Source organism: Conger conger, chromosome 13 (assembly GCF_963514075.1).
Source record: "Conger conger chromosome 13, fConCon1.1, whole genome shotgun sequence".
In the NCBI taxonomy this organism is placed as follows: Eukaryota; Metazoa; Chordata; class Actinopteri; order Anguilliformes; family Congridae; genus Conger; species Conger conger.
The window spans coordinates 21742922-21770627 of NC_083772.1; the positions used below are offsets into that span (position 1 = coordinate 21742922).

At 40.5% G+C, this 27706-nt stretch overlaps 1 protein-coding gene across 1 annotated transcript; it reads right to left on the minus strand.

Annotated features, from left to right (window-relative positions):
* Window positions 1-1873: 1873 nt before the first annotated feature.
* Window positions 1874-26903, minus strand: LOC133108084 (beta-arrestin-1-like). Its single transcript, XM_061217507.1, has 16 exons — window positions 26370-26903; window positions 13020-13050; window positions 12019-12079; window positions 11408-11452; window positions 10739-10935; window positions 10292-10351; window positions 9895-9962; window positions 9643-9778; window positions 8890-8974; window positions 8732-8804; window positions 8171-8308; window positions 7031-7114; window positions 6722-6745; window positions 6331-6401; window positions 5292-5343; window positions 1874-3931 (listed from the first exon to the last, which is right to left on the minus strand). Exons 1-16 carry the CDS (start codon window positions 26387-26389, stop codon window positions 3823-3825), a joined length of 1254 nt encoding a protein of 417 aa, XP_061073491.1. The 5' UTR covers window positions 26390-26903; the 3' UTR covers window positions 1874-3822.
* Window positions 26904-27706: the final 803 nt, after the last annotated feature.

A 27706-nucleotide genomic window follows, 5' to 3' on the forward strand; every position in this document is an offset into this window, starting at 1 on the left:
GCTCTCAGCCAAACCAACACCAACACAAACAAATATATGCATCCAAAGTTTCCAAAAACCAAAGGACAAAGGATCCTTTATCATTAAATATTATTAAATAATAATACTTTATGATTTTAAATTTTACTATTTTGTGGATGTGTGCCCTTAAAATAAAAAATCCCAATGAACAGAAACTACAGTAAGAAAACTAGCTGAAGATTTTTTCTAAACTGTAAATATATCCATAACATCAAAGCAGAAGAAGTTAAATTGATAAAAATAGAGAGGTTACAGCAAGCTTATGTTAATATCAGTCATTGCTGAATATTGAAAATTCATTGCATGAATTGGCTGATAAAAATCAGTCAAGGATGAGCAAGCTTGAAAAACATGTTCTATATTATATTATATATCTATATACATATTTTTTGCAGAAGAAAATGGAACAGGGGTGAATAATGGGTTTTATAACAGCATGTGGAAAAACCACATACATTTTCACAAAACATTTCAGTTCTGTATCAGAAAAAAAGCCCTGCTCTATGCGACTTTCTCAGAGAAATAAAGGATCCATGCAGTCTAGGCCCTGGGACAGGGAAGGCTGCATGGACTCTGCGGGTGTAGGCCATTAGCTTCAATAGCTTTATTCATTAGCTGTTAGCGCTGCACTTCTATCCCTATTCATCCACTCTCTCAAATAAAGTGACAGTGCAGGTACATCAAATTTTCCAAATGTACCCTGAAAGTATAGTAATGTTCTCTTTGGGTACAAAATGTATATGAAAGAGTATATGTGAGTATGAGTGAATTCTGAGTGGGTTTTTGAGCTGTCATCAGATCTATCAGTAGATCTCCTTTACTCTTTATTGTATATTTAAATGGTCAACAAAGAGACAAACAGATGCTGGATTTGTTTGTGCAAAGGCACAGGTGATTGCAGGTGCGTTGTTTGGCACAGTGACCGAATGAGCTCATTATCTGGTCTGATTGGTCACAAGCGTCTAACGAGAGGGCACATCCTGTCCTGAGGACTGGAAATAAGAGGCCAGAGTGCATTGTGGTCCCACAAGAACAAATCAAACGGAGAGCAAAGGCGATTTAATCAGGCCAGTTAGCAATTAGATCACAAGACTTCCACCCAGAGAGTCAATCGTAATTGCACACGAAAGGATTTGTTTCTAAATCAGTGTAAATAACAGTGGCGATGTTATGTTCTAACAGGCTGGTGGGTTATTATTTCCCTATTATTTTCCTTAGCACTGGAAATATGGGCTCCATAGGGAAGGGTGTTGTGGGCCAGAATTTCTGCTTGCGTGTTTAATTTTAAAATAACACAAGGGCAGTTGTCATTTTCTTTGGACTATCCCAGAAAGCTAAATGAAGGCTAATTCTGTCGCCTTCTCTGCCAAAATTCAGAATAGACTGCTTATATAGTAGGTCTACATGAAAGATTAAACTTCAAGTAAAGAGTAGTCATTAGTTGTTGCTTTTTCAATGGAAACCACAGGGACTCAAAAACACAATAAAGCTGAGAGACCATCGCAGCAGGGACAATAATATAATGGCTTAATACACTCCAAAACTACAACAACATTTAGCATTGTCCTATCTTATTGTAGATATTACATATTACATAAAACAGTGTACAGAGGCGTTCTCCAAACTACACAATGTATTTGCATGGGGGAAAAAATATACTGTATGCCAAGAAAAAAAACTAAAATAAGAATAAAGACTCATGGAAGTTTGGTAGAATTGCTCTTGACACCAGTGCAACAGTGGCATTGTGAGGTGTGCTGGCGAACAGGAGAAAATGCCTGAGAATAGGCGTGCAGAGAAAAAGTCTCATTGTGCTGAGGATTGAGTCTCTACAAAGAAACAGTCCACAAGCTTCAAAACACCAAACCATTAGATTTATTAAATATCCACAAAATATTTTAAATTATAAAATGGACAGATCACTTTCTTGAGGTTTTTTAAAAAAATATCCATTCGGTTAATAGAAATGTTTGTGATTGTCCTAGACAGTTTTGTGCGCAATAAAGGATGTTCTAGATATCATATTTACAGAAGATTCTGATGATCTGCCTTGATTAGGAGCATTCAGGGGTTCATGACCAAAACCAAGAAAATACACTTCAAGTACAGTAACTCCTATGCAGTTTGTACATGATGTTTCCAGAGACTGGGTGACAATAATTTCATGGTGTTTATATATAATCCAATACTTCTTTCAGGTAATCAGGTAATATCCACATGTACAGTATACATAATGTATTCCGTATTATTTCAGCTAAAGAAAAGCTGGGAAACTTCAGAAATGTCTCAAATATCCTTCAATACACCACAAACTGTCTGCGCTAATCAAAAACGTTCATGAAAAGTACTGGTATCAAAAACCTCAGAAAGTAAACGATCTCTTTAAAATGTACACTTGGCCATTAGTCTTCACTCTTCACCATTAAATGATAATATGTACAGTATAGCAGTGACTTTGAAATTGATGCTTATTCATAATGATCATAAACCTTACGGGCTGACATTGCCATTTGCCACTGGATATTTCTCCACTCAAGCCTCCCATGTGAATACATCAACAACTTAAACGGGGGAAAAAAAACCTGTGCGTGTAAATTAAGAGAAAGTTTGGCATGGCCCTGCAGAGTTGGCACAGACTGGATTCTACAGTCAATATGCCTGCATATCTGGAGATTAAAATGTACATCAAGTAGTAATAGAAATAGTTATTGGTTGTGTAACAATATAGGTTATCATGCTATAAATTATTATGAAGAATGATGCAAATTGACAAAGCAGCTGCTGTCTCCCAATTGTTCAATTATTGATTGTGTATCATTCACACTAGATTATATACAGATATTAACATCTCATGCAAAATAAAACATGGCATCTTATTTTCCCCTTTGAAATAAAAGTGAGCTTGTGTGAGTTGTGTCGACTTGTGCTTCAAGTGAGGGTTCATTCCTGTCTTCTCAGTCACAAACCGGTGCCGTTCGACTCAGAATGGCTCCATAATGAAGCAGCCAATTTCTGCCATGGAAACCCCACATCCTGCACTCAAAGGGCTGCAAGTGTCTTGTAGGAGAAGTTGAAAAACAAACAAGTAAATACTGTGTAAAAGATGCATGTGTGTATGTGGGTGTGTGTGTGTGCCTATTATCTTTATGTTTTTAAAACAATTAAATTGGCCAGACCCATCACTATAAAACACTAGAAAAATCTGTTCTCCTAGAAAGAAAATATATTCCTCTGGAATCTGAACACCTCAAAGCTGAAAATTTCCCAAGCAATCAGACTTGATGGTATGCTAATTTGTACCGGCTTTTTCACACTGTACAGTGGGTGGCATTCATAGGCTGTTATAAAAACAAGGACAACTGGACTAACTTTGACATTATTTCCAAACGTTTTTGGTTCCACAGTTTCAAAGACTTCTGTGGTGTATATGTCACGGTCCTTTTTCATTTCGTTTTTGGATCAGTCCTAACCGGGCGCATTTGTGTTCAGCGCAATATTGACGGCATGCTACTACTTGAATCGGAATATGAAAGGAGGCCTGATTAAATCCTGTATCTTCCCCCAGCAAACGTCCTGAGTCACTGAGCAGAATTCCTCCACACTTAAAATATTCTATTTCCACCTCATGTGGTTTGACTCGCTCAAACTTTCTTGTCGTCCTGCGATGGAAAAAGACGAGAATGTGAACTGGAAGGGGCGATGGTGCGTCATGGTGAAGACCTCCCAGGCTCTTGCCTGTGTACAGCAGGTCTGCGTTTGCGCCACAGAAACACGCAGAAACGGAAAACCGCGTCCCGGACCTTATCTGTCGGTCAGCCGGGGCAAATCCGTGCCTTCATCCTCCTCTTTCTCGTCCTGCGCCCCTATGAGTCTCTGCCTCGCAAAGTCTTCGAAGATGATGTCATCATCACTGGAGAAACAGAATGCAAGTAAACCCAAGACCAAACCAAACGCACCACTCCCGGGATACACAACTCCGTTCCTATAGGGGCCGGTGTGTGGGCTTATAGAGGTTTTTTTACAACTGATGAATTTTCAAAATGGCTGAAAATACCATTGCTGATTCACTGCTGTCAGTCTGGAACAGTGGCACAGTGTCAAAACAAATAAATGACTGGATAATGGGGAGGTAAATTACATGTACCACTGAATTCCATTTCCGGTATACTGCTAAACGCTATGCTATTTCATCATAGGCAGCAGCGACAACTTCATATAAGCAAATTAAGCGTTATAACATTCTGCAAACACAAAATTACAAGGGTCCTATTGTGGAAATGTCATCACTACAAAAGGGAAAGCTTTATGTGTGACTGACTTTTAGCCCATCTTGGCAATTTAAACACGGAAAACAGGACTTGAAATCCCATTTTATTCACTTGAAATCCCATCTATCTATTTAAACTATGAAACACATTCTTTGAACCCAGATTTCAACGCTATGCAGTTTGCTTATATTTAATATTATTATATAATATTTAATAAGGAGCAGTATACCGGAAGTATCATTCCTGAAACATCCGCTTTACCTCTCCCTCTTCATTAAGTGAAGAAGTTTGCATGAAAACCCCCAAATTCTGAAACTCAAGAAGCAGGTCATATACTTTGCCCCAGCAACACAGTGGATTGCAGGAGATCAAAGTTCACACAGATCTAAGTCTGCACACCGCCTATTGCGTCTGCACAATCTGCCAGATGCACAGTGACTGTGCAGTTCTGAGGCTGTGGTAGCAAGCAGACAGACAGACAGACAGATTAATGCCAGGCAGTCAGAGATGGAGGCAAGAGGAGAGAAAATAATACACCCAGAAAATAAACTGCTGCTTGCAATGAATACAACCGCATTATAAAGTACATTATATAGCAAATAATACTTATTGAATTTCTGCATTATTTTGTGAATACTTGTTATACTTGTTACTTACAAGTATTCTTTCATGTCACAGTTTGTCACTGACATTTTTCTTAAATGATGAATAAAATGTGTTCGTTGATGTAACAATCAGAGTGTGAACATTAACAGGGGTGATCATCTGGAAGAAGCTGCATGTTCGTCAGAGATAAAACACATCGGGAGTGTTCAACATCTTGTCTGACATATGAAATATGAATGAAAGCAAAGATGATGATGCCAGAGTGAAATGGGGTATTAATTATTCACACTGCCGTTAGTCTGCCCATTAACGCACACGCTAAGGACACGGAGAAGACACAATGTGCGAAGCACGCAACGAGCCAAGAACAGCACAGGATGCTAACGCATTACTTACTGCGTCTCAAACTCAATCAAGTTTGTGTCTATCGGTTCTTCAGTGTCTGGAGCTGAGAGGGAAACAAGACCAAGATGAATCAGTACACCAGTGAGTTTATATTGCAGTTCGGGGGCCTGTTCCACAAAGCAGGACTACTGAGCTCGCTGGATAAATGGACTGAGTAAAACCTGGAATCCTCCCAAATCTGTTAAAAGAGCTGTTCTAGGTTTTACTCAGTGCAGATATCTGGATAACTCAGTAATCCAACTTCATGAACAGGCCTCTGATCTGGGTCAAAAACAAAATAGTTTTGGATGCCTTTTCTGTGCTTGATTGATCTTGCCTGGTGCAATTGAGCCAGCCAAAAGCACCAGAACTCAGGGCTTGCACTGTTTGAGAGTATTTAATTGGTTCAAATACACCAGACAAGCTCAATAAAGTGCAGAAAAGGATCCAAGGAATTCAAAATAATTATATATTTGATCTAGGTCTGTTGCAGACTTGCAGAAAATGAATGGCTATTTCAGCACTTACCTACATGTACCAGGGATATCAAGACATCATTGGCTTGTTTTTAAAACAAATATATATAAGAAATATTTCTGCTTCGTCAATGGGATAAATCTGGATATACTGTATCCATGAATGTTTTATGAAGCAAAAATTTAAATCTTGAAATGTCTTTGAAAATATATTTTGAGTGTTTCAATATATCCAATTGTATTATTCATGCATTACATTTTTCAATATACTGTATGAGTAAATATTTCGTTGCATAAGGGACGTAAGTATTTACATTAAAAAAGAAAATTACTGAAACAAATCAAGCACTGAATCCTGCTCAGGAATACAAAAAGCAGTGTAAATAATAAAATAAAATAAACAACAAATAAAGCATGCTACACATCAAAAATGGTGGGCAATCTCGCTTAAATTCAGAAGAACATCACTATGACTGTCCCCTGTACATGTGAAAAGACTGCATGCTGATTCACAGACAGGGATCTACAGAACAGTCATATTTATCCAGAAGAGTTGACTGAAACATAAGACGTACCATCTCTATAGAACAATTCCTCAATTGGTTTAGGGTGCATTAACGTAAAAGGAAGTTCCACTGCAACATCACTGAAAGTCAGAAAGGAGAATGCAACTCAGGACAATGTTATGTGTGTTTTAAAGTTATGTCATCCTCTCAAACAGCATCTGGACAATGGCAGAACAGCAGAATACAGTCATTTGGTAACAGAACCAGAATGCCTGCAATATTCAAATAACACTTTCAATGCCAGTATCTGTTCCCTGTGTGAGTTCCACTTATAGCAAACAGTTCATAGCTGTCTGTGTGATTTGTAAATTGTAAATTGAAAAATTGAATTTGGCTTTATGCTTGACATTAGCATGAAACAAGAATATACGTACTGTATATCTAAAGATAGATACTGTACCTTGATGCAAGATCTCCCAAGAGTCTGTAATGAAAGATCAGCAAAGACACTAGTCAGGAACAGTCTCTACACAGAACTCTATGTATATCAGAAGACAGTTATGTTTAACCAGCTGTACAACAACTTAAACCTGAAGATTATTGTGATTATTTTTTATTACACTTACGACATTATTTTGTTGAGAGAACATAAAACTTTTCTCCTGATGAGCAATGACGTGTTTGGGACAGGTGCCTTCTAGCAACACACAAGCACTCTGTGACTAAAATGACTGAATGCTAAAATAAGGATTTAATTTTGAGTTCGTACCCGCCTCGAGACACTACCAGCTTCACCTTCACCTTGTACGACACAATGATGCCCAAGATCTCTTTACTGGCTCCTTCTCTTAACCTGGTGAGAGAATTACAAATGACAATTATAATGAAAGGGCCATCCATTTTGTCAATAGGTGAAGCAATATGGCTGCATGTAATTTTCTTCTGCCATAAAGGGTACTATTAGGGAATCTGGCCCACACAAAGAAATCATCTATGTGAATGAGGCATTTTCATTACTCAGAAATCTGACATAGCAAATTATTATTTTTTTTTTTCTGAAATCACAGCTTGGGTGCTATTGAAGATGTATGTATGTGTGTGTGTGTGTGTGTGTACATGCGTGTGTACATGCGTGTGTATATGCATGTACACGTGTGTATATGTGTATGTGTGTACATATCCGTGTGTGTATGTGTGTGTACACATGCCTGTGTGTGTGTGTGTGTGTGTGTGTATGTACACATGCCTGTGTGTGTGTGTATGAGTATGTACACATGCCTGTGTGAGTGTGTGTGTGTGATTGTGTGTGTGTGTGTGTGTGTGTGTGTGTGTGTACATGCGTGTGTATATGCATGTACACGTGTGTATATGTGTATGTGTGTACATATCCGTGTGTGTATGTGTGTGTACACATGCCTGTGTGTGTGTGTGTGTGTGTGTATGTACACATGCCTGTGTGTGTGTATGAGTATGTACACATGCCTGTGTGAGTGTGTGTGTGTGATTGTGTGTGTGTGTGTGTGTGTGTGTGTACATGCGTGTGTATATGCATGTACACGTGTGTATATGTGTATGTGTGTACATATCCGTGTGTGTATGTGTGTGTACACATGCCTGTGTGTGTGTGTGTGTGTGTGTGTGTGTGTGTATGTACACATGCCTGTGTGTGTGTGTATGAGTATGTACACATGCCTGTGTGAGTGTGTGTGTGTGATTGTGTGTGTGTGTGTGTACATGCGTGTGTATATGCATGTACACGTGTGTATATGTGTATGTGTGTACATATCCGTGTGTGAATGTGTATGCACACATGCCTGTGTGTGTGCGTATGAGTAGGTACACATGCCTGTGTGAGTGTGTGTGTGTGATTGTTGGACAGGGCAGTATGTTACGGACGCAGATCACTCACAGTGAACTAGAGGCCAGATTTGTGTCCTCGTGCTTGAGCTTGCCGTCTAAGGCTAAGCCCCGTTTCTCCCGGTTGCTGGCCAGGAAAGGCGTGAGAGTGTACACCTTGCAAAACGTGGAACTTGGAGCTACTATATCACTAAGGGAAACATAAAGAATAAACCATTAATCATTCGAATGAAGTAGAGAGAGGAAGAACACACTGCACCAAACAAAGAGCATGTGAGAAAAAGATAGGAAGAAAAAGAGGTTTTTAGCTAAATGAGGCAAAGCCTGTTTGGAAAAGATACACATATTTAGCGTTTATGCTCTTATAAAAGAGAAATAAGTGTGGAATTTCTAATGTCATTATGTTGAAAATGCTAATGCCATTACAATTGTAATGTTATCATAATGAAAATGGTAATGTTGTCACATAGAAAATACTAATGCTATAATGTTGAATATTTTCGAATGTTATCATGCTGGATATGGTGCTGCTATCATTATGGAAATGGTATTGTTATCATGTTGAATATGACAATGCTATCACGAGGAAAGGCTAATGCTGCCATTTACTCACTCTGACTCCTCTGTGGCCACCGGGCACTTGTACTGCGCGGTGTTAAACAGGCAAATATCGGCGTACTGCCGCACTGCACGGACACACAGAATACAAGTTCAGCTGACAGTTACTCCACACAAGATGCTTAATATTTGAAAATAAGAGGTTTCAGTGACCTGAGATTTTCATTTTCTTCACGGTCTTATTTGTGTTGTTCGTGACATGAACATTCACATTGATTGGTTCCCCATGGTAGTAAATCTAGAAAAAAGGGTCAATAAACAAAACGTGAAAAATGTGTTTTTCTCTCGGTGTCAGTGCAGATCAGGGTTGGGAGGTCCATCCTAAATTAATTGAGCTGCTTTCACTGCAGAAAATGAACTCATTGTGTTCATTGTTATCCAATGAATGAACTGAAATTCAGCTTGTTTCCTGAATTGATAGAACTGAAATGGAATCAACCCCAACTGCAGTAAAGAACTACCCCAGGCCCCCAGACAATGAGAAATAAACATCACATGAACATTTGGTGGATTGCAAATGGCAAATAAATGGCAGTTAGCTTCATAGTCTAACACTTCACAGTGGTCCTCTCTGCTCTCCAGACCTCACTAGAGCTGATGGAATTAGATTTCAAATAAGACTTGGCATTCCAAACTGGGAGACAAGGAAAACTATAGCTTTTTTTATTTCAATTCTGATTATAATATTTTAAAATATTTGACTTAAACAAGCAAAAAAAATCTGAAAACACTCAGGCAGCATTTTGTGCAGCAGGGGCCTGCAACCCTGTTACTAGAGAAAATGCTGTTTTTTGTTTGTGTGCTGAGATCCAAGGAACCAGATGAAGTTGCCAGTACAGATCCAATGAACCAGATGAGGTTGCCAGTTCAGATCCAAGGACTCTGTACCAGAGGGGGACCCCTCACCTCTTTATCCAGAGACGCCTCCAGGTGCAGGGACTTGTCGGACATGAGGAACTGCCGGGTGGTCTCAGCCATGGGCTGTGGGCCCGGCTTCTCCGGTGCGTACTGGACCTTCCTGATGACCAGACGCACAGAATTCCTGCAACAGAGCAAAACAAAAACATCACATGACATTTTATTTAGCTGATAATTTTATCCAAAGCGACTTACAGTTGATTAGACTAAGCAGGGGTCAATCCCATAGCATAAGGTTACCTCTTGTGAATTTTCTCTTCAACATTTTCAGCACAGAAAGCTTTAACTTCGAAGTCCACACCACATGCCTTCAAAGATAGAAGAGGAAAGTATCATTTTGATTGTCATCGAATGACACCTATCGTTGAGCAAAGTATACAAAGTATCAGCATCTGCAACACAGGATTTTATTTTATTTTGCAACATGCAGACCTGTGTATTACTCCTGTGCCCTGTAAACTGTTCATTGTATAGAGCACACCTGTTAACTTACAATTCTGGTCAACCAGCAAACAGCTGTTTCAAAACATACAGTAGCTTGAGTTGGTCAAGCCATGTCATGCTGGGCGCTGGTCTGAACTGGTCAACCAGCCACCTGTTTCAAAACCTAGCTTGAGTTGGACTTGAATTTGGGTACCTTTCCCGTGTCCTCTGGTCCAGGCTGAAGAGTAACTGAGCATGGAAGATTGGGTGGAATCTGAGGAAGGAATTTTGGAATGTCAGTGTGGGATATATAACGCACAGGATTACATTACATTACATTACATTACAAAGCATTTAGCAGACGCTCTTATTCAGAGCGACGTACAACGAAGTGCAGATCAAACACAGGAACAAGTGTGAAGATAATTATTTTTAACAATCTGTATTCGCTGTGCCAAAAATACAGAGTGGGTACAGATGACAGTTTTTACTGAGCCTGTGAAATCATTCAGCTAAATCGGTGACACTTGTGATATTTAACTATTTTTGGCCAATATGTTTGCTTGGATCCAAACACAAATTCAGGATTGTTTCTTTGATTTGTATCTGGTGTAAAAAACCATTCTGCAGATAGGATTGTTGAGAATTTATGACTTTTTACCTCAAAAGTAAAAGGATAAGCATGTTCCCCAAGCTTTTTAATCAGGCGCTCTTGAAGACGGGTTAAGGGTTTCTTTTCTTCAGGCACAGGTGGGAAGGCCTGGATGTTGGCTACGAAGAGGTCCTTTCGAAACGTCAATCCCAGGACATCCAGGTCTTCTCTGCCATAGCGGAAGGCACAGGTCAGCGACACAAAAACTGAGATAGAGGAGAACAAGAGCCAGAATCAAACGGCTGTCTTAATAACGACTATAACGACAAGGCACACACTGTAACACATCAGACTGATGTTTGAACGACTACTAAGGGCCAGTTTCACTCACACAGATTTCAGCCCGAGACTAAATTCAAGTTTGAATGGAGATTCTCCATACAAAACTCAATTTAGTGCAGGACTAATCTTAATCTTTGTCTATGAAACCAGCCCTAAGCGTACTGCACAGGTTTCTGTAGTCTTTAGAGATACTTTCAAAAACTGTGCATTTATACTTTACTGGCATAATTATTTGGAAATAACATGGAATGTGTGTTTTGGAGTAGGTGTCACTTCACTCCAGACAGTCATGTACCACACCAAAACATTAGAAACACGCACACACAAAAAACACAACAGGACTAAATCTGCAAGATTATTTTTGAGAAATAAGGAGATTTACGTTACACCTCTCACCTTTTCTTTCTTTCAAGTACTCGGGATCGATCAGAACCACACCATCTAGAGGACAGTAGAGATATTTGTCAGGTAGGCCGTCAGATTTCACTGTTGACATGAGTGTTAAGTGTCATTCAAGTCTCTGGTCATGAGACATATTGATGCTGTGCTGCTTAATAATTAGAATGATCTTATTACATCCCAGCTTTGACAACCTCAAAATGAGTGAGTGTGTGCTGGATATTTACACAAGGTAGCATATAATGATGCAGCTTATTTGAGAGCCAGTTGTTTATCACATCAGTGAGATTTTGACTGGACGAAAAAGGAGATCAACCCTGGGATACACTGCTAACCAAGGTTAGAGTCAATTCCATTTCAGTTCACTCAGGTTAATTCCATATGAAATATTATCAGTGCTGAGAATCATTTTCATTGCGCTGGACTTCCCCACCTGGTAGCCCCAAGCTTCCACCCACCTTGGATAGGACACAAATTGTCGGCCTTGATGGGTTCATGATCCCTAACCTGAGCTGCCAAATGTTCACTCTGTAACTGGCTCCAGATGAAGGCAAGATGCTTAGCAAATATTACAATGTAATTAATTGTAAGTACGATGCTGTCTTTACCGACTGGCTCTACGATGTCCACGTGGTCGACAAAGTCCCTCTTCCCCAGGTACACAGTGAGCTTCACACACATAAAAATCACATTACATTACAATGTAATGGAATTACATTCATTATTATTACATTACGTTTTGAGCATTAAACAATGGTCATATCTAGACCTGGCCTGGGTGTCTAATACTGCCACCTACTGATCAGGGTGTACAACACATCTTTATATCATTCTATGCACTTGGGGGAGATGACTTCATATTTGATACAAGAACAAATGGTGTCAATGTCACATTTTTAACAAGATAAGCATGTTGTGTTATACTGATGAACATATAACATTTTATTGAGCTGTGATAGATTTGATACTGAATGTAATTTATCTACGTTGCACTGGATAAGAGTAGACCTGGGTCAATTCGTAATTGCTTTGGATTCAAATACTCCAATGAAATACTCTCAAAAAGTACAGACCCTTAATTGCACCAGACAAGATCAATCCAGCACAGAAAAGTGTTTGAATCTAAAACAATTATTCTTGAACATTTGAATCAAATTGGAATGATGATAGAAAGTGTGTTGCACTCTGATCAGTAGGTGGCAGTAATACACAAGCTTAAAATGTTTTCAATTCTAGACCAATCACAGCTTACAGCAAACACAAGGCAACATTTGAGAAATGGCACTCTCATTTTTTCTCTTGTAAGCATTCTTTAAGCACACCCTTTAAATAGAAAATAGGGATCCAAATAGTAGATGGTATAATATGGCATAATGGATAAACTTCAACAAATACTTCTACCCTGCTCCCCAAGTGCTCAACATCAATGAGTAATTACATTCAGTTCCAATTTCATAACTTGCTACATTATTCAGTAATCTAGTAACACTTGCAACAGGGAGGTTACAAATAATCACCTATTACACAAATAATATATGCAATAATAATAATAATAATAATAATAATAATAATAAAAAATAAATAAAAAATAATAATAATATCTGCTTACCTTTCCATTTGGGCTTGCTTTTTTAAAGACTCTGCAAAAGAGAGCATAGAAATAAATGCACAGTAAAAAATATATGGTGAATAAAACCCTGCGTTTAACATGATCCACTCCCTCGGCATACCCTCTCCTTATACCTGCAAAGATATCTCAAACAAACCTCTGGCTTTCATCACGCATTAGTAATGGCCAAAAGTTTTGTGTTTAGATTAGAATAAATAGCTGTTGCATTCAGACTTCTGGCTAAGCTTGCCGCTTACTGCCCACATTTAGACCTGCTCGGTGCTTAAAATGATAAACAGTGGTTGCACAGTGTTAGTAGGTACAGTCAGGTCCATACATATTGGGACATTGACACAATTCTCATCTTTTTGGTTCTATACACCACCACAATGGATGTGCTTTAACTGTGTGTTTAAAAAGTGGGAGGCACATATAGAAACTGTTGTAATTCCTACACCGTTCACCTGATTTGGATGTAAATACTCTCAAATTAAAGCTGAAAGTCTGCAGTTAAAGCATATCTTGTTCGTTTCATTTCAAATCCATTGTGGTGGTGTATAGAGCCAAAAAGAGGAGAATTGTGTCAATGTCCCAATATTTATGGACCTGACTGTATATGGGACTTCAGCTGTTTAACTGCTATATCTACTCAATAGTGCAATTTTGCATACAATCACAGTCCATAATAAATAAATAAAAAGTTAATCCAATTACTTGTTTTTTTGAATGTACGCTCAGTGAGCACTTTATTAGGTATTTATTAGACTAATTTGTTTGAGTTATTGGTCTTCTACTGCTGTAGCCTATCCACTTAAGAGTTATGATGCGTTGTGTGTTCAGAGATTCTCTTCTGCATAACACTGTTGTAATGTGCGTTCATTTGTGTTACTGTCACCTTCCTATCAGCTCTCTGCAAACTCTAGAGACTGTTGTGTGTGAAAATCCCAGGAGATAAGCAGTTTCTGACACCAATAATCATTCCACAATCAAAGTCACTTAGATCGCATTTCTTCCCCATTTTGACATTTGGTCTGAAAAACAGCTGAACCTCTTGACCACTTCTACATGCTTTTATGCATTTAGTTGCTGTCACATGATTGGATGACTAAATATTTGCATTAACATGCTGGTGTACAGGTCTACCTAATAAAGTGCGTAATGAGTGTATATTCAGCAGTTATGTAAAATGTAGGCCAAAATTACCCACTGCTGTGGGTGGCATAACCTTGGCAAAGTAATTTTGTTAGAAGATTTAAGTCTTCTTTCTGCATGGAACAATAATCACAGTTCAATTTTGTTTCAGTTCAGAGAAATTAAATTATGTCCAGGTACAATCCATGTAATTGCAATAAATTAATAGAATGCATACAAGCATATTTCTCTTCCACATAATACACATGTAATTGTAAAATGATTTATGAGTAAATGTCCCATTTCAGCACCTACACGAGGGCTGATGCAGACACCCACTGAAACCATAATTTCTCAGACATCATGGTCTTGATCACCCATCCATATGGATGCCCTTTTAACTCTTTAACCTAGTTAGCCTTTTTCAAACTTGATACAGTATGATTTTTCTCATTTTCTAATTTGGTGGGATTAAACAGTAAAAATGATGCTATGTGAGTCCTGGACAAACTTTGCAAAAAAGGTGTTATGTGGGGCTTGCTTTTCCTTTTTCTGTAACTGTATAAAATGTAAGAAAATATACAACCATTTTCATTTTCACGTTCCCATACATACATACAAGAGTGTGGGGCTAATTCACCCCTGTGTTGAAAAATCAGACCATTTCCTCCCTTTTAAAAGGGTCAGGGAGGGAACATGGGACAGATCATTACACGTGGCCTAGGCAACCGTGAAACTTTCAAATCACTGCAAAAGACGTTGGAGGAAAATTCAAATAATTATTTATCCCCTCACTGCCAAGAGTGTCATATTAACTCAGAGAGCTTTCAGGAGACTTTACTGTATCCAAACTGGCTCATTACTGCTTCATAACTAGATGGTAATTGGTACTGGGGAAAAGTGCTTTTTTTCATCAATTTTTAATGATCGCCTGTTCTTAGAAATGGTCTGTGCTTCATTTCACAGTGATCAATACACCCCCTTAGCCACAGGCTGACAAGACGCATTCAAAATTATTATTATATTATTAATCTGTTCATTTATTTTTGTTTTTTAAAATGAAACCACCATTAGTATTTTTTTTTTCTGGTGATGTGTGGGGCATGATAATACGATGGCATGTAATACAAATCATGTTGAATTATGAACACAAATATTATAAAGTCATCTTTCAGTGTCACCATGTGAACTCAACTCCTAAAGCCACTCTTAATTTTCATGAGTAAACGAGTAGGCCAAACACAATCCTCTCTGCTAGAATTTAGGTTGTAATGGGTTGATTATCATTATTGGATTGTAAAACAATTATGGTTGTTCAATTTATTATGCGGAAACCTTAATTTCAAGACCATACTGCTGAGATGTAAAACATATTTGTAAATTTGTAAACTCAACAAGAGCAACAGTGGGTCTCATTCAAGGCAAACCTGCGCATGGAAATAAAATGGCCATGTCAAACATACACTGCACAGCACTACAAAAAGGGCTTAAAACTCAAATTTGTAACATTTCTGTCAATGAACCCGAGTTAGCCAGGGAGGCTAATTTTCACCTGTAGGCTACATGTTGTTGGACTGTCAGGGAAAAACCCAGAGTACCCAGAGTAAACCTACGTGAAAACACGGGGAGAACACGCAAACTCCACGCAGAGAGGATCTGGGCTGGCTGGGACCCTAACCCTAACCTCTGTCCTGTGAGGTGTCGTGCTGACCACTGAGCCACCCTGCCACCCTCAAATCAACGCGTTACTCAAGGCCTTCAACTCAGAGCAGGTTTCACTGGGTGAAAAAGAGTAGCCAATGCCACCTGGCTATGGATTTCTTAACCTTTTCAGTCCCAAGCCCAATATGAAGTCGCTCCATTAAAATCCCAAGGGGTTTTGGCTTTGGTTGAGAAAATTAAGAAATTAGAAAATGTAGTAATTTTATAGGGGCTGAAAACAATAGTATAGCAGTCATTTTGATTGTTTGAAATGGTATGAGGTAGACAGTGCCATATGGCACGCTTGGGCCTGAAAGGGTTAATCAGCCTGGCAGCTGAGCTAGTGTACCTCCCCAGCCTGGACCCAGAGGCAATGTGACTTTGCACAACATGTGAAAAGAATGTGAAAATATTGAGGTAAAATTTTGTGTTCTCCCTTATCTTTTTTTGCGTGTGATTTTGAGACCTTTGGGATCTGACATTGTGCGTCAGTTTTTGAACGAAAAACATGGGAGAACCGAACAAATGGGTCATTGATGCCCTGTTTGTGCATCAGCAGTCTGGCTGGCTAATATAACGCTCAACAAAGCAACAGAGCACTGATCTCAAGAAAAAACACGCTGTTTTGTTCATACTGTGTGTTCAGCTTGCCTTGTTTTTGCAAAGAGATTAATGACCTAGCCAGAACAGGAATGGTACAACAACACCCCTTGTGATTTTTTAAGTCATTAAAATAAGTTCTATTTTTATGTATGAAAAATATTATTGTGATCCTTCCAGCTTAGTTCTGTACAGAGCTATTCTGCCTGATGCCTTTTGTAGATCAAGGTAACCATGGAGACACTGGCAGCCAGAAAGGAAGGCGGGAAATTAACTGATTAGGGAGCGTCAACAAAGACCCTTCATTTTCACACTAGGATTGACATGGCAAGCAGGTGAAATTTCCTGTTTTATGCTTCAGCTTTGATTTAAGCAATCTGTTTGGCAGGTGAATAACCAAATTACGCAGCTAACCCTCGCGAACACAGCTCTGACAGAGCATGATAGAAATAAACAGTCTAAAAGAGGCTAGTTGGGGTCAAACTGCAATCTCCCATACAATCTCCCAGACCTCCAAGGTCAATTCTGCCTTAAAAAAAAAAAAATTCACCAATTGTTTGATTGCCAGTTTAGGGGATTCATTAAAATTATTGGTATTTGTCAGGACAACTTGTGATTTTGTTTGTGGCTATCATTTCCTTCCAAAAATAAAATATAGACTATTGAAGGGGCATTTGGACTCTCACCAAAACATTGCTGTAGCAATCTGTTCTCTTGGAGTGTCATACAGTAGCTCCAGCTAGATCTTGCCTGTCTCCCAGTCCATACCTGATACATATCCCCAGTCTTGTCTGAAAGGCTAGCAAGTAGCAAGCTGGGAAACAGCTACGTTGTACTTAGTTGTTCCTGTATTTAACAGAAGAATCTGTCAAGCAAATCTTCTCATCATAACAAATTATAAATCACATTTTATGTACAAGACACCAAGGAAATGAAATGGCAAATTTCACTCATGATATAATTGAGCTGGAGTGTTAATATGACTATGGACAAAAACAATTGCTGTATAAAGCTTTCAACAACTCTATGACATTTGAACTAGCTGTGCATGGGGCTTCAGTTGTTGTATGTAAATGTTGCTGTTGGAGTTTAGGGTGGTTCATACTGTAGGCTAAATGAAAAGGGAGATTAGCCTTTAATCTGAAATTATTCTGGCTGGAACACAGATACACCATTTTCAATGCACTTAAGAACGACCAAACCCACACAGTGTCCTTTCATTACTTTTAAACTCCATGTCTACTTCTTTTGCCTGAATGTCTGAGACTAGGAGCGTGGGCTCCTGTGGTCGGAGAGATAACGGTTATCCAAAAAGCAGGATGTAACCATTTCCAGAGCTGAATACAAACAACCGGCTACTAACAACCCTTCCCGAGTGCAACTAATGATGCGGAGTGACGATAGAAATGAAGGATCCCTTTCATTATGGCGAAGATCAGCAGCTGTATGGATGTGTAGATGCCGTGGTACGGTCATGTACACTTATGCCGCTCCTTCCGGCCGTTACAAATTTTACGTTAGACCTTCTCTATAGCTACCTTATAGCCTAGGCTACGCATTTACCTAACAGTTAATTAGCCTATAAAATCAAACAGAGCAACTCCAACCCTAGCCTAATCGCTTCTCGTTACTGACCAGAGTAAACTGTCCCATGTTCAAAGCTTCCTTACTTCAAAGTCAGCAGTTGTATGAGCCATCACAGAGGACATGGTTGTTATCTCGGCAAAATGAGCTCACTGTTTATTTTATGCTCAATTTGAGGTAGGTCGACGCCATGCAACCAACAAAATATTGTTTGAATGAAGCCTACACTCTTACAGCTTTAGCTTGATTGGTTTGGAAGTGTTAACAACCTTGACAAGTCGAATTAGCAGTCCATTAGAACTGCCGCGGAAAGAAGAAAATGAAAAACGGCATGAGCAGCCAGCCTTCATAGTAGTCTAATGAATTTGCATCGACTGAAAGGGAACGGCTCAAAAACCAAAAACAGCCCTGCCACTTGCGAGCAGGTCTTCCTCAAATTATCTTTGGCGTAGAAACCACGTAGCCTATCCTTTCCCATTAACTTGGCATATCAAGTGTCGTCCCTGTATTTAACAGAATGATACGTTTTTATATTTCTGCAGAATACCTCCCTGTGTCCACTGATGAATTAATTTAAGATTTATTGAATTGAATCCTAGCGGTTGCAGGTTCAACTGTCACATAAGGCATTACTGCTGTACCCTTAAGCAAGATACTTAACCTGAATTGCTTCAGTAATTAATTTATCCGGTTGCACAAATGGACACTAAAGTCACATTGGAATGAAGTACTGTACATCGGTGCAGAAAGGCAACTGCAGACACCTGTACACAGCTCTACAGGGGGGTTAAACACATCCATCCAGGAGCTTCTCACTTGTCAGAGTCCTGGCACAAATCCCTGCTGTATTCCCGCAAATATCAGTCATCCCACCTTGTACACAAACCGGGATGACGCGACCAGACAACCGCATTTCAGGAAATTCTAAATCCTAAGTGCATGCAGGAATCCGCATCAATCAAAAGACCTGCTTACACTTCCCATGGAAAGCTGCCCACAGACTAATATAAGGAGGGGTGCAGGACCACTGACAAGCCTCCCTATCAGAGAGCTGTTGATGTAACCCCACTTCTCAGCCACTAAGTCCATCCTCGAGACGCTGTGACTGCCCGCATTAGCGTCTCATTCACTGCGCTCCTGGAGCAGTATGCCTTGTGCTGGCAAGCTTTCGCTGCATCTCAGCTCCTAATTAATGGCGTTTGATTGAGCAGTTAATTCAGTACATGTCTGTATCTGACATCTCTTGGGAGTAATCTGCTTTAAGCCCTTGAAGAATAAAAAAAAATAATATATTAAAAAATTTGGTGTTCATTTTATTCAATAGATTTTTACTGGTAGGCGACCCTTGAAAATAAAGTACTAAGTAATAGAGTAGCATGAATACAGTGTGACTGAACGTTACGGGATGTTTGATGTATGCCGATGTGATGAAAAATGAGTGGATTACTAGTCTAACTTGACCAGTTGCTGACAGCGAGATATCCCAGGTCTTCTCCACATGGTTCTCTATTGATCGACAGACAGAGCTCTCAACAGAACAAGAACTACCGAAGGAGCTTTTAGCTCTTCACTCAAATGCGGTACAGGGAAGTCCACTTATTATTAGTGCCAAAACCTCTGTGTAAGTGTTGCTGGCTGAAGTGAGGGAATTACAGATATAATATTTCTCATGTGATTTAGTTATTAGTAATACTATGAATTTAAGAACTGATATTCTGATAATGTAAATGTGTGATGTGAAAGCACTGTAAATGTATAATGTGTTTTGCTGTTATTGCATCTGTACAAGTTCTAACCATATAGTCACTGTGCCCTGGATCACAGAAACACATATTGAAACATACTGACGCACACACATACTCGCTTTCTCTCACACACGCAGAAACACAATCACACACACACACACACACACACACACACACACACTCTCTCTCTCACACATACAGAAACGCAACCACACACACACAGACACTCTCTCACACAGAACCACCATACAGTCTGCCTCATTTGTCACAGTTCCTCATGGTCTGCGCAAACAGCATTACTCATGTGCCTTTGTGCTAACAATATCTGGATGTTAATGCAACAATAATTCTCTAACTCACAGCTCCAGACCCTATTGAAATCTCTTGTACAGGTAAGCATCCTTCCTCCCGGTGCAGGGATGACCTTCGGTGGACCACTTGGAGGGATGTTCAGAGCGACCTGCCATAAATCATTTAGGGCTGCGTGACTGTCTATGAATTTTACAAAAGGATTAAGTAACTCGCAGCCGGCCCTGCATCCCCGGGGAGGTACTTTCTGCTGACTCAGCGAGCTCTTTACCTCAGGCTCTTACAGCAGCCTTGGGTGGAGTACTGCGTCTCCTAGTGTACTGACCGAACATCTCCACTACTTACACTCCTGGGTTTCTCATTCTGGGGCAGACCTGGGTCAAATACATAATCGTTTTGGATTCAAGTACTTTTCTACGCTTTATACTGAGCTTGTCTGCTGTATTGAGACCTATGGAACGTATGGATTTGATGCTTTTAACTCGTGGAAGAACATATGCACTTGTAAATCACTTTGGATTAAAAGCATTTGCCAAACGCTTGACAAAAAAATGTCAAATGTAAATGGAATACTCTCAAAAAGGGCAAACCCTCTGGTCCTTTTGGTTGGCTCAACTGCACCAGGCAAGAGTGTCTATAGGTTTAACTCCAGTCCTGCAGGGCCACAGTGTCTGCAGGTTTAACTCCAGTCCTGGAGGGCCACTGTGTCTGCAGGTTTAACTCCAGCCCTGGAGGGCCGCAGTGTCTATAGGTTTAACTCCAGTCCTGGAGGGCTGCAGTGTCTATAGGTTTAACTCCAGTCCTGGAGGGCCGCAGTGTCTGCACGTTTTTGTGGCTTTTTTTGAACACGCAGACACTTTAGGCCTTGGAAACCAGGTGTGTCGAACAACTCTGTCACTCAATAACAAAAGCATCCTAACAAGTGCTGAAAGACCAAAAACTAGCAGACAATACACCTAAGCTGAAATTCTCAGCAGTAAATTTAGGATTCATGTTCAATGTTCAATTTGCAGTCTACGGTCTATATATCTCGTCTACGTTAAAGGCAGTTTAAAGGCAGTCACAATTTGTGGTCATCTTGTGTAGTTATCTCCACGGAAGTGTCAACAGTAGATTCTATGTCGACTCCCCTACAGTGATGCGTTCTTCGCAGTTATGCGTTTCAAATTTTTACAAGTTACGTTTTAAATAGTTTCAGAACCATGTCAAGCGATAATGGAATATTGCTGACAATGTAGCAATATCCATCGGCCGATCATACAACTATAACCTGGCCTTTCTGCAGAGAGTCAGTCACTCATGGTGACTACAACATGGTATTGTTATTGGAGGCATTGCAATATGAGAATACGACACACACATCACATAAACAGAGCTTAAAGAATAATGGCCTATCCTATTGGCCTCAGTTTCAGACCCCATGTTGAGGGCTATGATTGGTGCTTAGTGAGGAAGCCGATTCTGCCCTTTTCTCAGACGTTCCTACATGCGGATCAGCAGCGACAGGGTGCAGTGGCGTGGGAACAGAGATTAACCAGGGCTCCAGATATTCAGCCAGCATAACATCACCGGAGTCAGGAAAAACCTGTGTCTGCTCTCCTAGACCGCATATACACAGGATGACTGTGCATACGCAGAGTCTTAGGACGAAAGCACATACACAAGCAGTCAGAGTTAGACGCACTGCCACAGTGCCATTGTGTTACATTGCATTACTTTACAGACTACAGACCACACTGCCATTCCACTGTATCTCACTGCCATTCTACTACAGACCACACTGCCATCCCACTGTATCTCACAGCCATTCTACTACAGACCACACTGCCATTCCACTGTATCTCACTGCCATTCTACTACAGACCACACCATCACTCACCAACGTGACTTACAGTTGATTAGACAAAGCATCCCCCCTGGATCAATGCGGGGTTAAGGGCCTTGCTCAAGGGCCCAACAGCTGTGCAGATCTTATTGTGGCTACACTGGGACTTGAACCACCAAACTTCTAGGTCCCAGGTACCTTAGCCACGAGGCTACAGCCTGCCCCTCCCTCTGTGTGCTGTTCTAACAGACACACACTGATGGGTCTGAGAAAGCCGCTTATAATTTAGGAAGCTAATTTACCTCTAATTTAAATCAGTAACTTTCATTTCGGTTCATCATTGGAGCAGGACCGGAAGACCGTGGAAGTGGCTCCGCATCAGAACATAAATCAAAACATTAAAAAAAACAGAAAAGAAAAGAAAAACCCAAAGGAAGTGCATGCATCGGACACACATTACGTTTAGCCATCAGCACACACCGCTACAGATAGCAGGATATGCAGGTCTCTATGGTGCCATCGAATGCAGCGCTCATACATATTTAACGTGTTCATGAAACACGCCGGCATGCTGCTTCTGTCCCGCTGATGAGATCGCAGCGCACACTTCCGACTCACGCAGCTGCCAATACTCCAGGGAACCATCTTAACAAGAGTTTCAGTCTTAAAATGAGACTTAAACTTAGTTACTTTTTGCTTGACAGGTTGTCTTTCCCTGTTGAAACATTCAAATCATGAAAGTAAACTCTCCCACCTCATTGGCAATTTTTTGTCTTATTTAGAAAAAAAATTCATGTATTAGAAATAAGATTTCAAGTCTAAATACAAGACTAATACAGTTGAGATAAGATACACATAAGATGACTTCTCTGTGGGTTTTGCCATGTGAAATAAAGATGAGCCTTCAGGCTACACATTCACTGCTGACCGAATCACTCAATGCCGATTCACAACTAGCTGAATCACTCAATGCCCATTCACTCCTGACCGAATCACTCAATGCCCATTCACTCCTGACCGAATCACTTAATGCCCATTCACAACTAGCTGAATCACTCAATGCTTATTCACTCCTGACCGAATCACTCAATGCCGATTCACAACTGAATCACTCAATGCTTATTCACTCCTGACCGAATCATTCAATGCCCATTCACTCCTGACCGAATCACTCAATGCCCATTCACTCCTGACCGAATCACTCAATGCCCATTCACAACTAGCTGAATCACTCAATGCGTATTCACTCCTGACCGAATCACTCAATGCCGATTCACAACTAGCTGAATCACTCAATGCTTATTCACTCCTGGCTGAATCAGCAATCCGAGAGAGAGAATAATAGCTGTGGTTTCTTTATCTTGTGAACAACTGAGATTATCTTTTAGATCTTCTCAGAATCTACTGAAAGTACAAAAGCACAGCCAGAACAAGAATCAAACAGAGAAAACACAAAACAATAAAAAGGGAAGAAGGGAAGTTACTTATTACAAATACATATAACAATAACACAAATGTACACAGCCCTGTTTAGCTGATCTGAGCTCCACTCTCTCCTCTCTCACACAGAGCCTGTATAGACTAGGCTATAAGGAAACCAATCAGATTTTAATGGCCGGACTGTATCAGCCTTTTCAGATCGATTTCTGAGAAGAGAGCGAGCCTGCCAATAAAAATAAATAAAATAATAAATTTGTGCAGTTTTTATTGAATTTGGGTGTTATCATGACTCATGTCATGACAACATAGAGCATGACATTAGATAGAAATAAAAATGATTCATCGAGAAAAATATGTGCAGAGAAGGCAATATTTAATTGCACTCTTGGTAGATAATACATACATAGCTACATAATGGATACATAAAATATGAATGGTCAGTTTACAGTAAAACATGAAACACTGGGAATAATTCATAAGGTGCAGAGGTACATTTAGAGTGTGTGTCACTAATACAACACAGTCATAGCACAAAGATCAAGTCAACCCTGGTATAATCAACTATCGGCATGAAAATCCTCAGTTATGCTGGCAGGAGAAGGAGTAAGCAAATCTGCGTCAGAACCGACCATGAAACACTTGCTCTTTAGATAACACTCCTTCAGATCTCTTCAGAGAACATTCCACCAAACACAGCATGTTACCAAGCAAAAATGTACAGTATGCTCTACAATCACACATGAAGGTTCTTAGTATTGGTTAAAACAAGCGGTTCTTTTAACACTTGTGTTTGGTTCAAACTGAGCCATTTTAAACTTTTAGTAAAAGAGGAACACCATGAAATGGCTACAGGCAGCTAAGAGAAGTTTGTTTTCCACGTCTTTAATGGCTTTCCGAAATCTCCATGGGTCAGACCCACACAGAAAACTGTTCAGTAAAATAAACTACTTTAGGTTCTCTCACAGCCTGTGTGTCCCAATACTTGAAAAATGCATCCGCTATTCCTCCCCTCGTCTCCTCCTCCCCCCAGAGAGTATTGGGACACACGCTAGTTCTTCAGCTGCCTAAAGGACAGCCAGTCAGATCATGTTTGTCAGAGCCGAGCCTTACTCTGGAGTTTATGTCATGTAGTAACTCTCAAATCGGCAGATAACAGAGACCTGAGCCACATCTTCTTGCAGGAGGATTGCTTGTTTATCATGTTATGAAAAAGGGTCCAGGCATTCTCTAGTGCGGGAATTAGAGCGATTCTGTACCATTTCCACAGAGGCCAGGTCACAGGAAGACTCGCTCATTGGCATTTTTCATCTGTCGGCTGTGGCAGATCAAGGCAGAATGCCAAGCAACACAGCCAATGAGAATGCAGCCAATAAAACATGATGAGGGCTGTTGTCTAGGAAAACATCCACCTCAGGGGGCATTAGGTCAAACCTAGTGGACCAGTGGTCCTCACTCCTGGTCCCAGAGAGCCGCAGGGTGTGCTGGGATCCTCACTCCTGGTCCTGGAAAGCCGCAGGGTATGCTGGGATCCTCACTCCTGCTCCTGGAGAGCCACAGGGTATGCTGGGGTCCTCAGTCCTGGTCCTGGTTGTTACTCGGCACTTAATTAATTAATCAATAAAGGAAGTTCATTACAGTTCCAACTCCTCAGAACTGTAGGTTCCAACTCACCTGGTTTCCTGGCTGTGCATGGGTTGCAGATATGAAGGAAAAAACAAAAAGCAGCGCGCCCCAGGGCTCTCCAGCACCAGGAGCTCATTCCATGTATTTTTCGACTCTTTTTTATTTTACCTGCTCCTGACCTGGGAATCAATCGTGTCTTCATCGTAGTTGATTTGCTATATAGATCTTGCTATATAAATTAAATATAAATTAAAATTAATGATGCTTTTATTGTTACATGCGATCTAGCAGAGGTAAATGGCAACCATTAACTGTGCATACTGTTTATATTGTTTGGAATAAAGGTAATATATTGAGAATATTTGGATAAAGATTAGTTCATTAGCTAGTTCATTAGCGTTACTGCTTTCAAATTCCAATGTGCAATAATTCCAATAATGCTTCACTGGTGCTAATAAATAAAGAGAACACAGTATTGTCAGTAATCTGATGGACTTTTATTGCCATGGAAAGGGGTAAAGTATTTGAAATAAAGTATGATTTGACCCAGGTGTGGAATGTCTGCTTGAAAAGAAGAGGTTATTATGACCACAATTCTGAATGATGTCGCTCGTATCTGGAAAACTGACGTGGGAACCATCCGGAGCCACAACTCTCCCACACCTCTTCCTCCCTCTCCTCAAAGAACAAGAATCGTGCACCCATTAAATCCTAGGTTCCACTGAGGGGATTTTCTGTTTAAGGGCTATATCCACATCAGAGACAGATAGGGAGTCCATATAAATAATTATTTTTAAAAAAACACAACATACCAGAAGAACTAAAAAGCTTTGAAACGTCACGATTGGGAGTTGACACGGACAGGACGTTGCATTTCTAAACGCTACAGGTACACAGGCGTAGTTACTGTGCCGCCATATTTCAGTTGAACACGCGATGGCAGAGAACTAAACCTCCACAGGGCAGAGCAAAGCATTTCAATAATCTGAGCCTCCCTGAGCCATGCTGAGACTACGGTATCTAATGAGACGCTTGTTTAAACATTTAACGGGGAATGTTCAATATATGCACACAAACGCACACAATTCAGGATCTCTATGGACAGAGCTAGGAGATGGGCTGAGCGGTGTGATTTTACATACTCATGTGCTTTAAAAATTATGACAAAATGTGTGCGTGTGTTTGTACACAGCATCAGAAACCCAGTTATTTTCCCCACAGCGTATTTTCCTATACAGAGCCACAGTAAAAAACCCATAACAGCCAGCATCGGAGCAGAAGACCCCGAGCAGCACTGACACCCACACCCACACACACATACAGCAGGAACACCACCCCTAGCAGCACTGACACACACACACAGTCAATTTATTTTAAATGCGCTGTGCTTACCGGGTGCCTCGGTCTCCCATGGCGACGGACGAACCTGGGGTTTTCACCCCCTCGATGAGGAGGAAGAGAGGAATGATAGATCACAGGAGTGCAGTGGAGGAGAACGGAGCAGTGCGCTCTCTCAGTTCCTCTCCCTATCCCACCCAATCAAATTAAACCTGCATCTCTAATGGTTTTACCCAGAGCCCCACTCACACAGGCAGGCTGGAACGTCCTGCTCACACTCTGGAGCTCGCTCTCTTTCTCTCGCGTACACTCCCTTCCTCTCGCTCAGTCTCACGCTCTTCCTCTCTCTCTCCCTTACACTCCCTTCCTCTCCCTCTTTCCCGAGTGTTGCTCGTGCTGTTCTCGGATTGAGCCACAGGGGTAAAATCCAGATCTGAAGATCAAAATGTGTGTGTGTGAAGTGGGGGGTAGTTGCTGGGAAAAAGAAATCCTGGAGATTAGCCTCCAACTGCACTCTTTCATCATAGCCCTGTACCTCTATTCTGCCTTCCCATCTCAGTCCCTCTGCTTTCCCTCTCTCTCTCTGCCTGTGTGTGTGTGAGTGTGTGGTTTGCGAGTCTCAATAGAAACAGTGGGCTCAGGACCGTACAGACAGGCTCACCACCTCAGTTTGTCTGTCTGTTGTGGGAAATGCGATCCGGGGGAACACACCATGCATTGTTCCAGAACTGTACACCACTGTTCCTGGGCTTAGCGTCTACGTCCTTTTTTACTCATCTTCAAAAACCTAAATAAGAAACAAAAATAAACAAAACAAAAACAAAAAAAACTCATGATGCCACTGCGCGTCATTATACTGAGGACACACATTACCCGTCCCGCTTCCAAAACCGTTAGCATCCCTGGGAATCCCCCAGAACATCAACACATAACAAGCCGCGTATTGTTCCATGACACAACTCACTCTGTAAACAACACAGAGTGGTATGCCTTCGCTGACACAGCCAATTTCACCGGATGATCCCATTTCATTACATAACGGCCTAATGAGATTCAGCAGGAAATTATACTTTCCAGGGAAACGATTTTACCATAACGATTTAGGAAGTTACTTATGCCAGGTAATCCATGGCTCATTTATCACATTCACCCAATGAATTAAGAGGTTATCCTGAAGAGGCGGTGATGGAAATGAGCATGTTAAGTGCGCATTGGACAATTTACACTATCTAGAGAATTGTAGCTGATTAATCATTATAACTGGTTACAGTCTGATTTACATTGCTAGTAAGACAAATTTTTGGGCTCGTAAAATAATAAATTGCACATCATTTTGTATCACCTACCTTTGAAAGACCTCCCGTTTCCATTTCTCACAGAAGAAAAGAGAG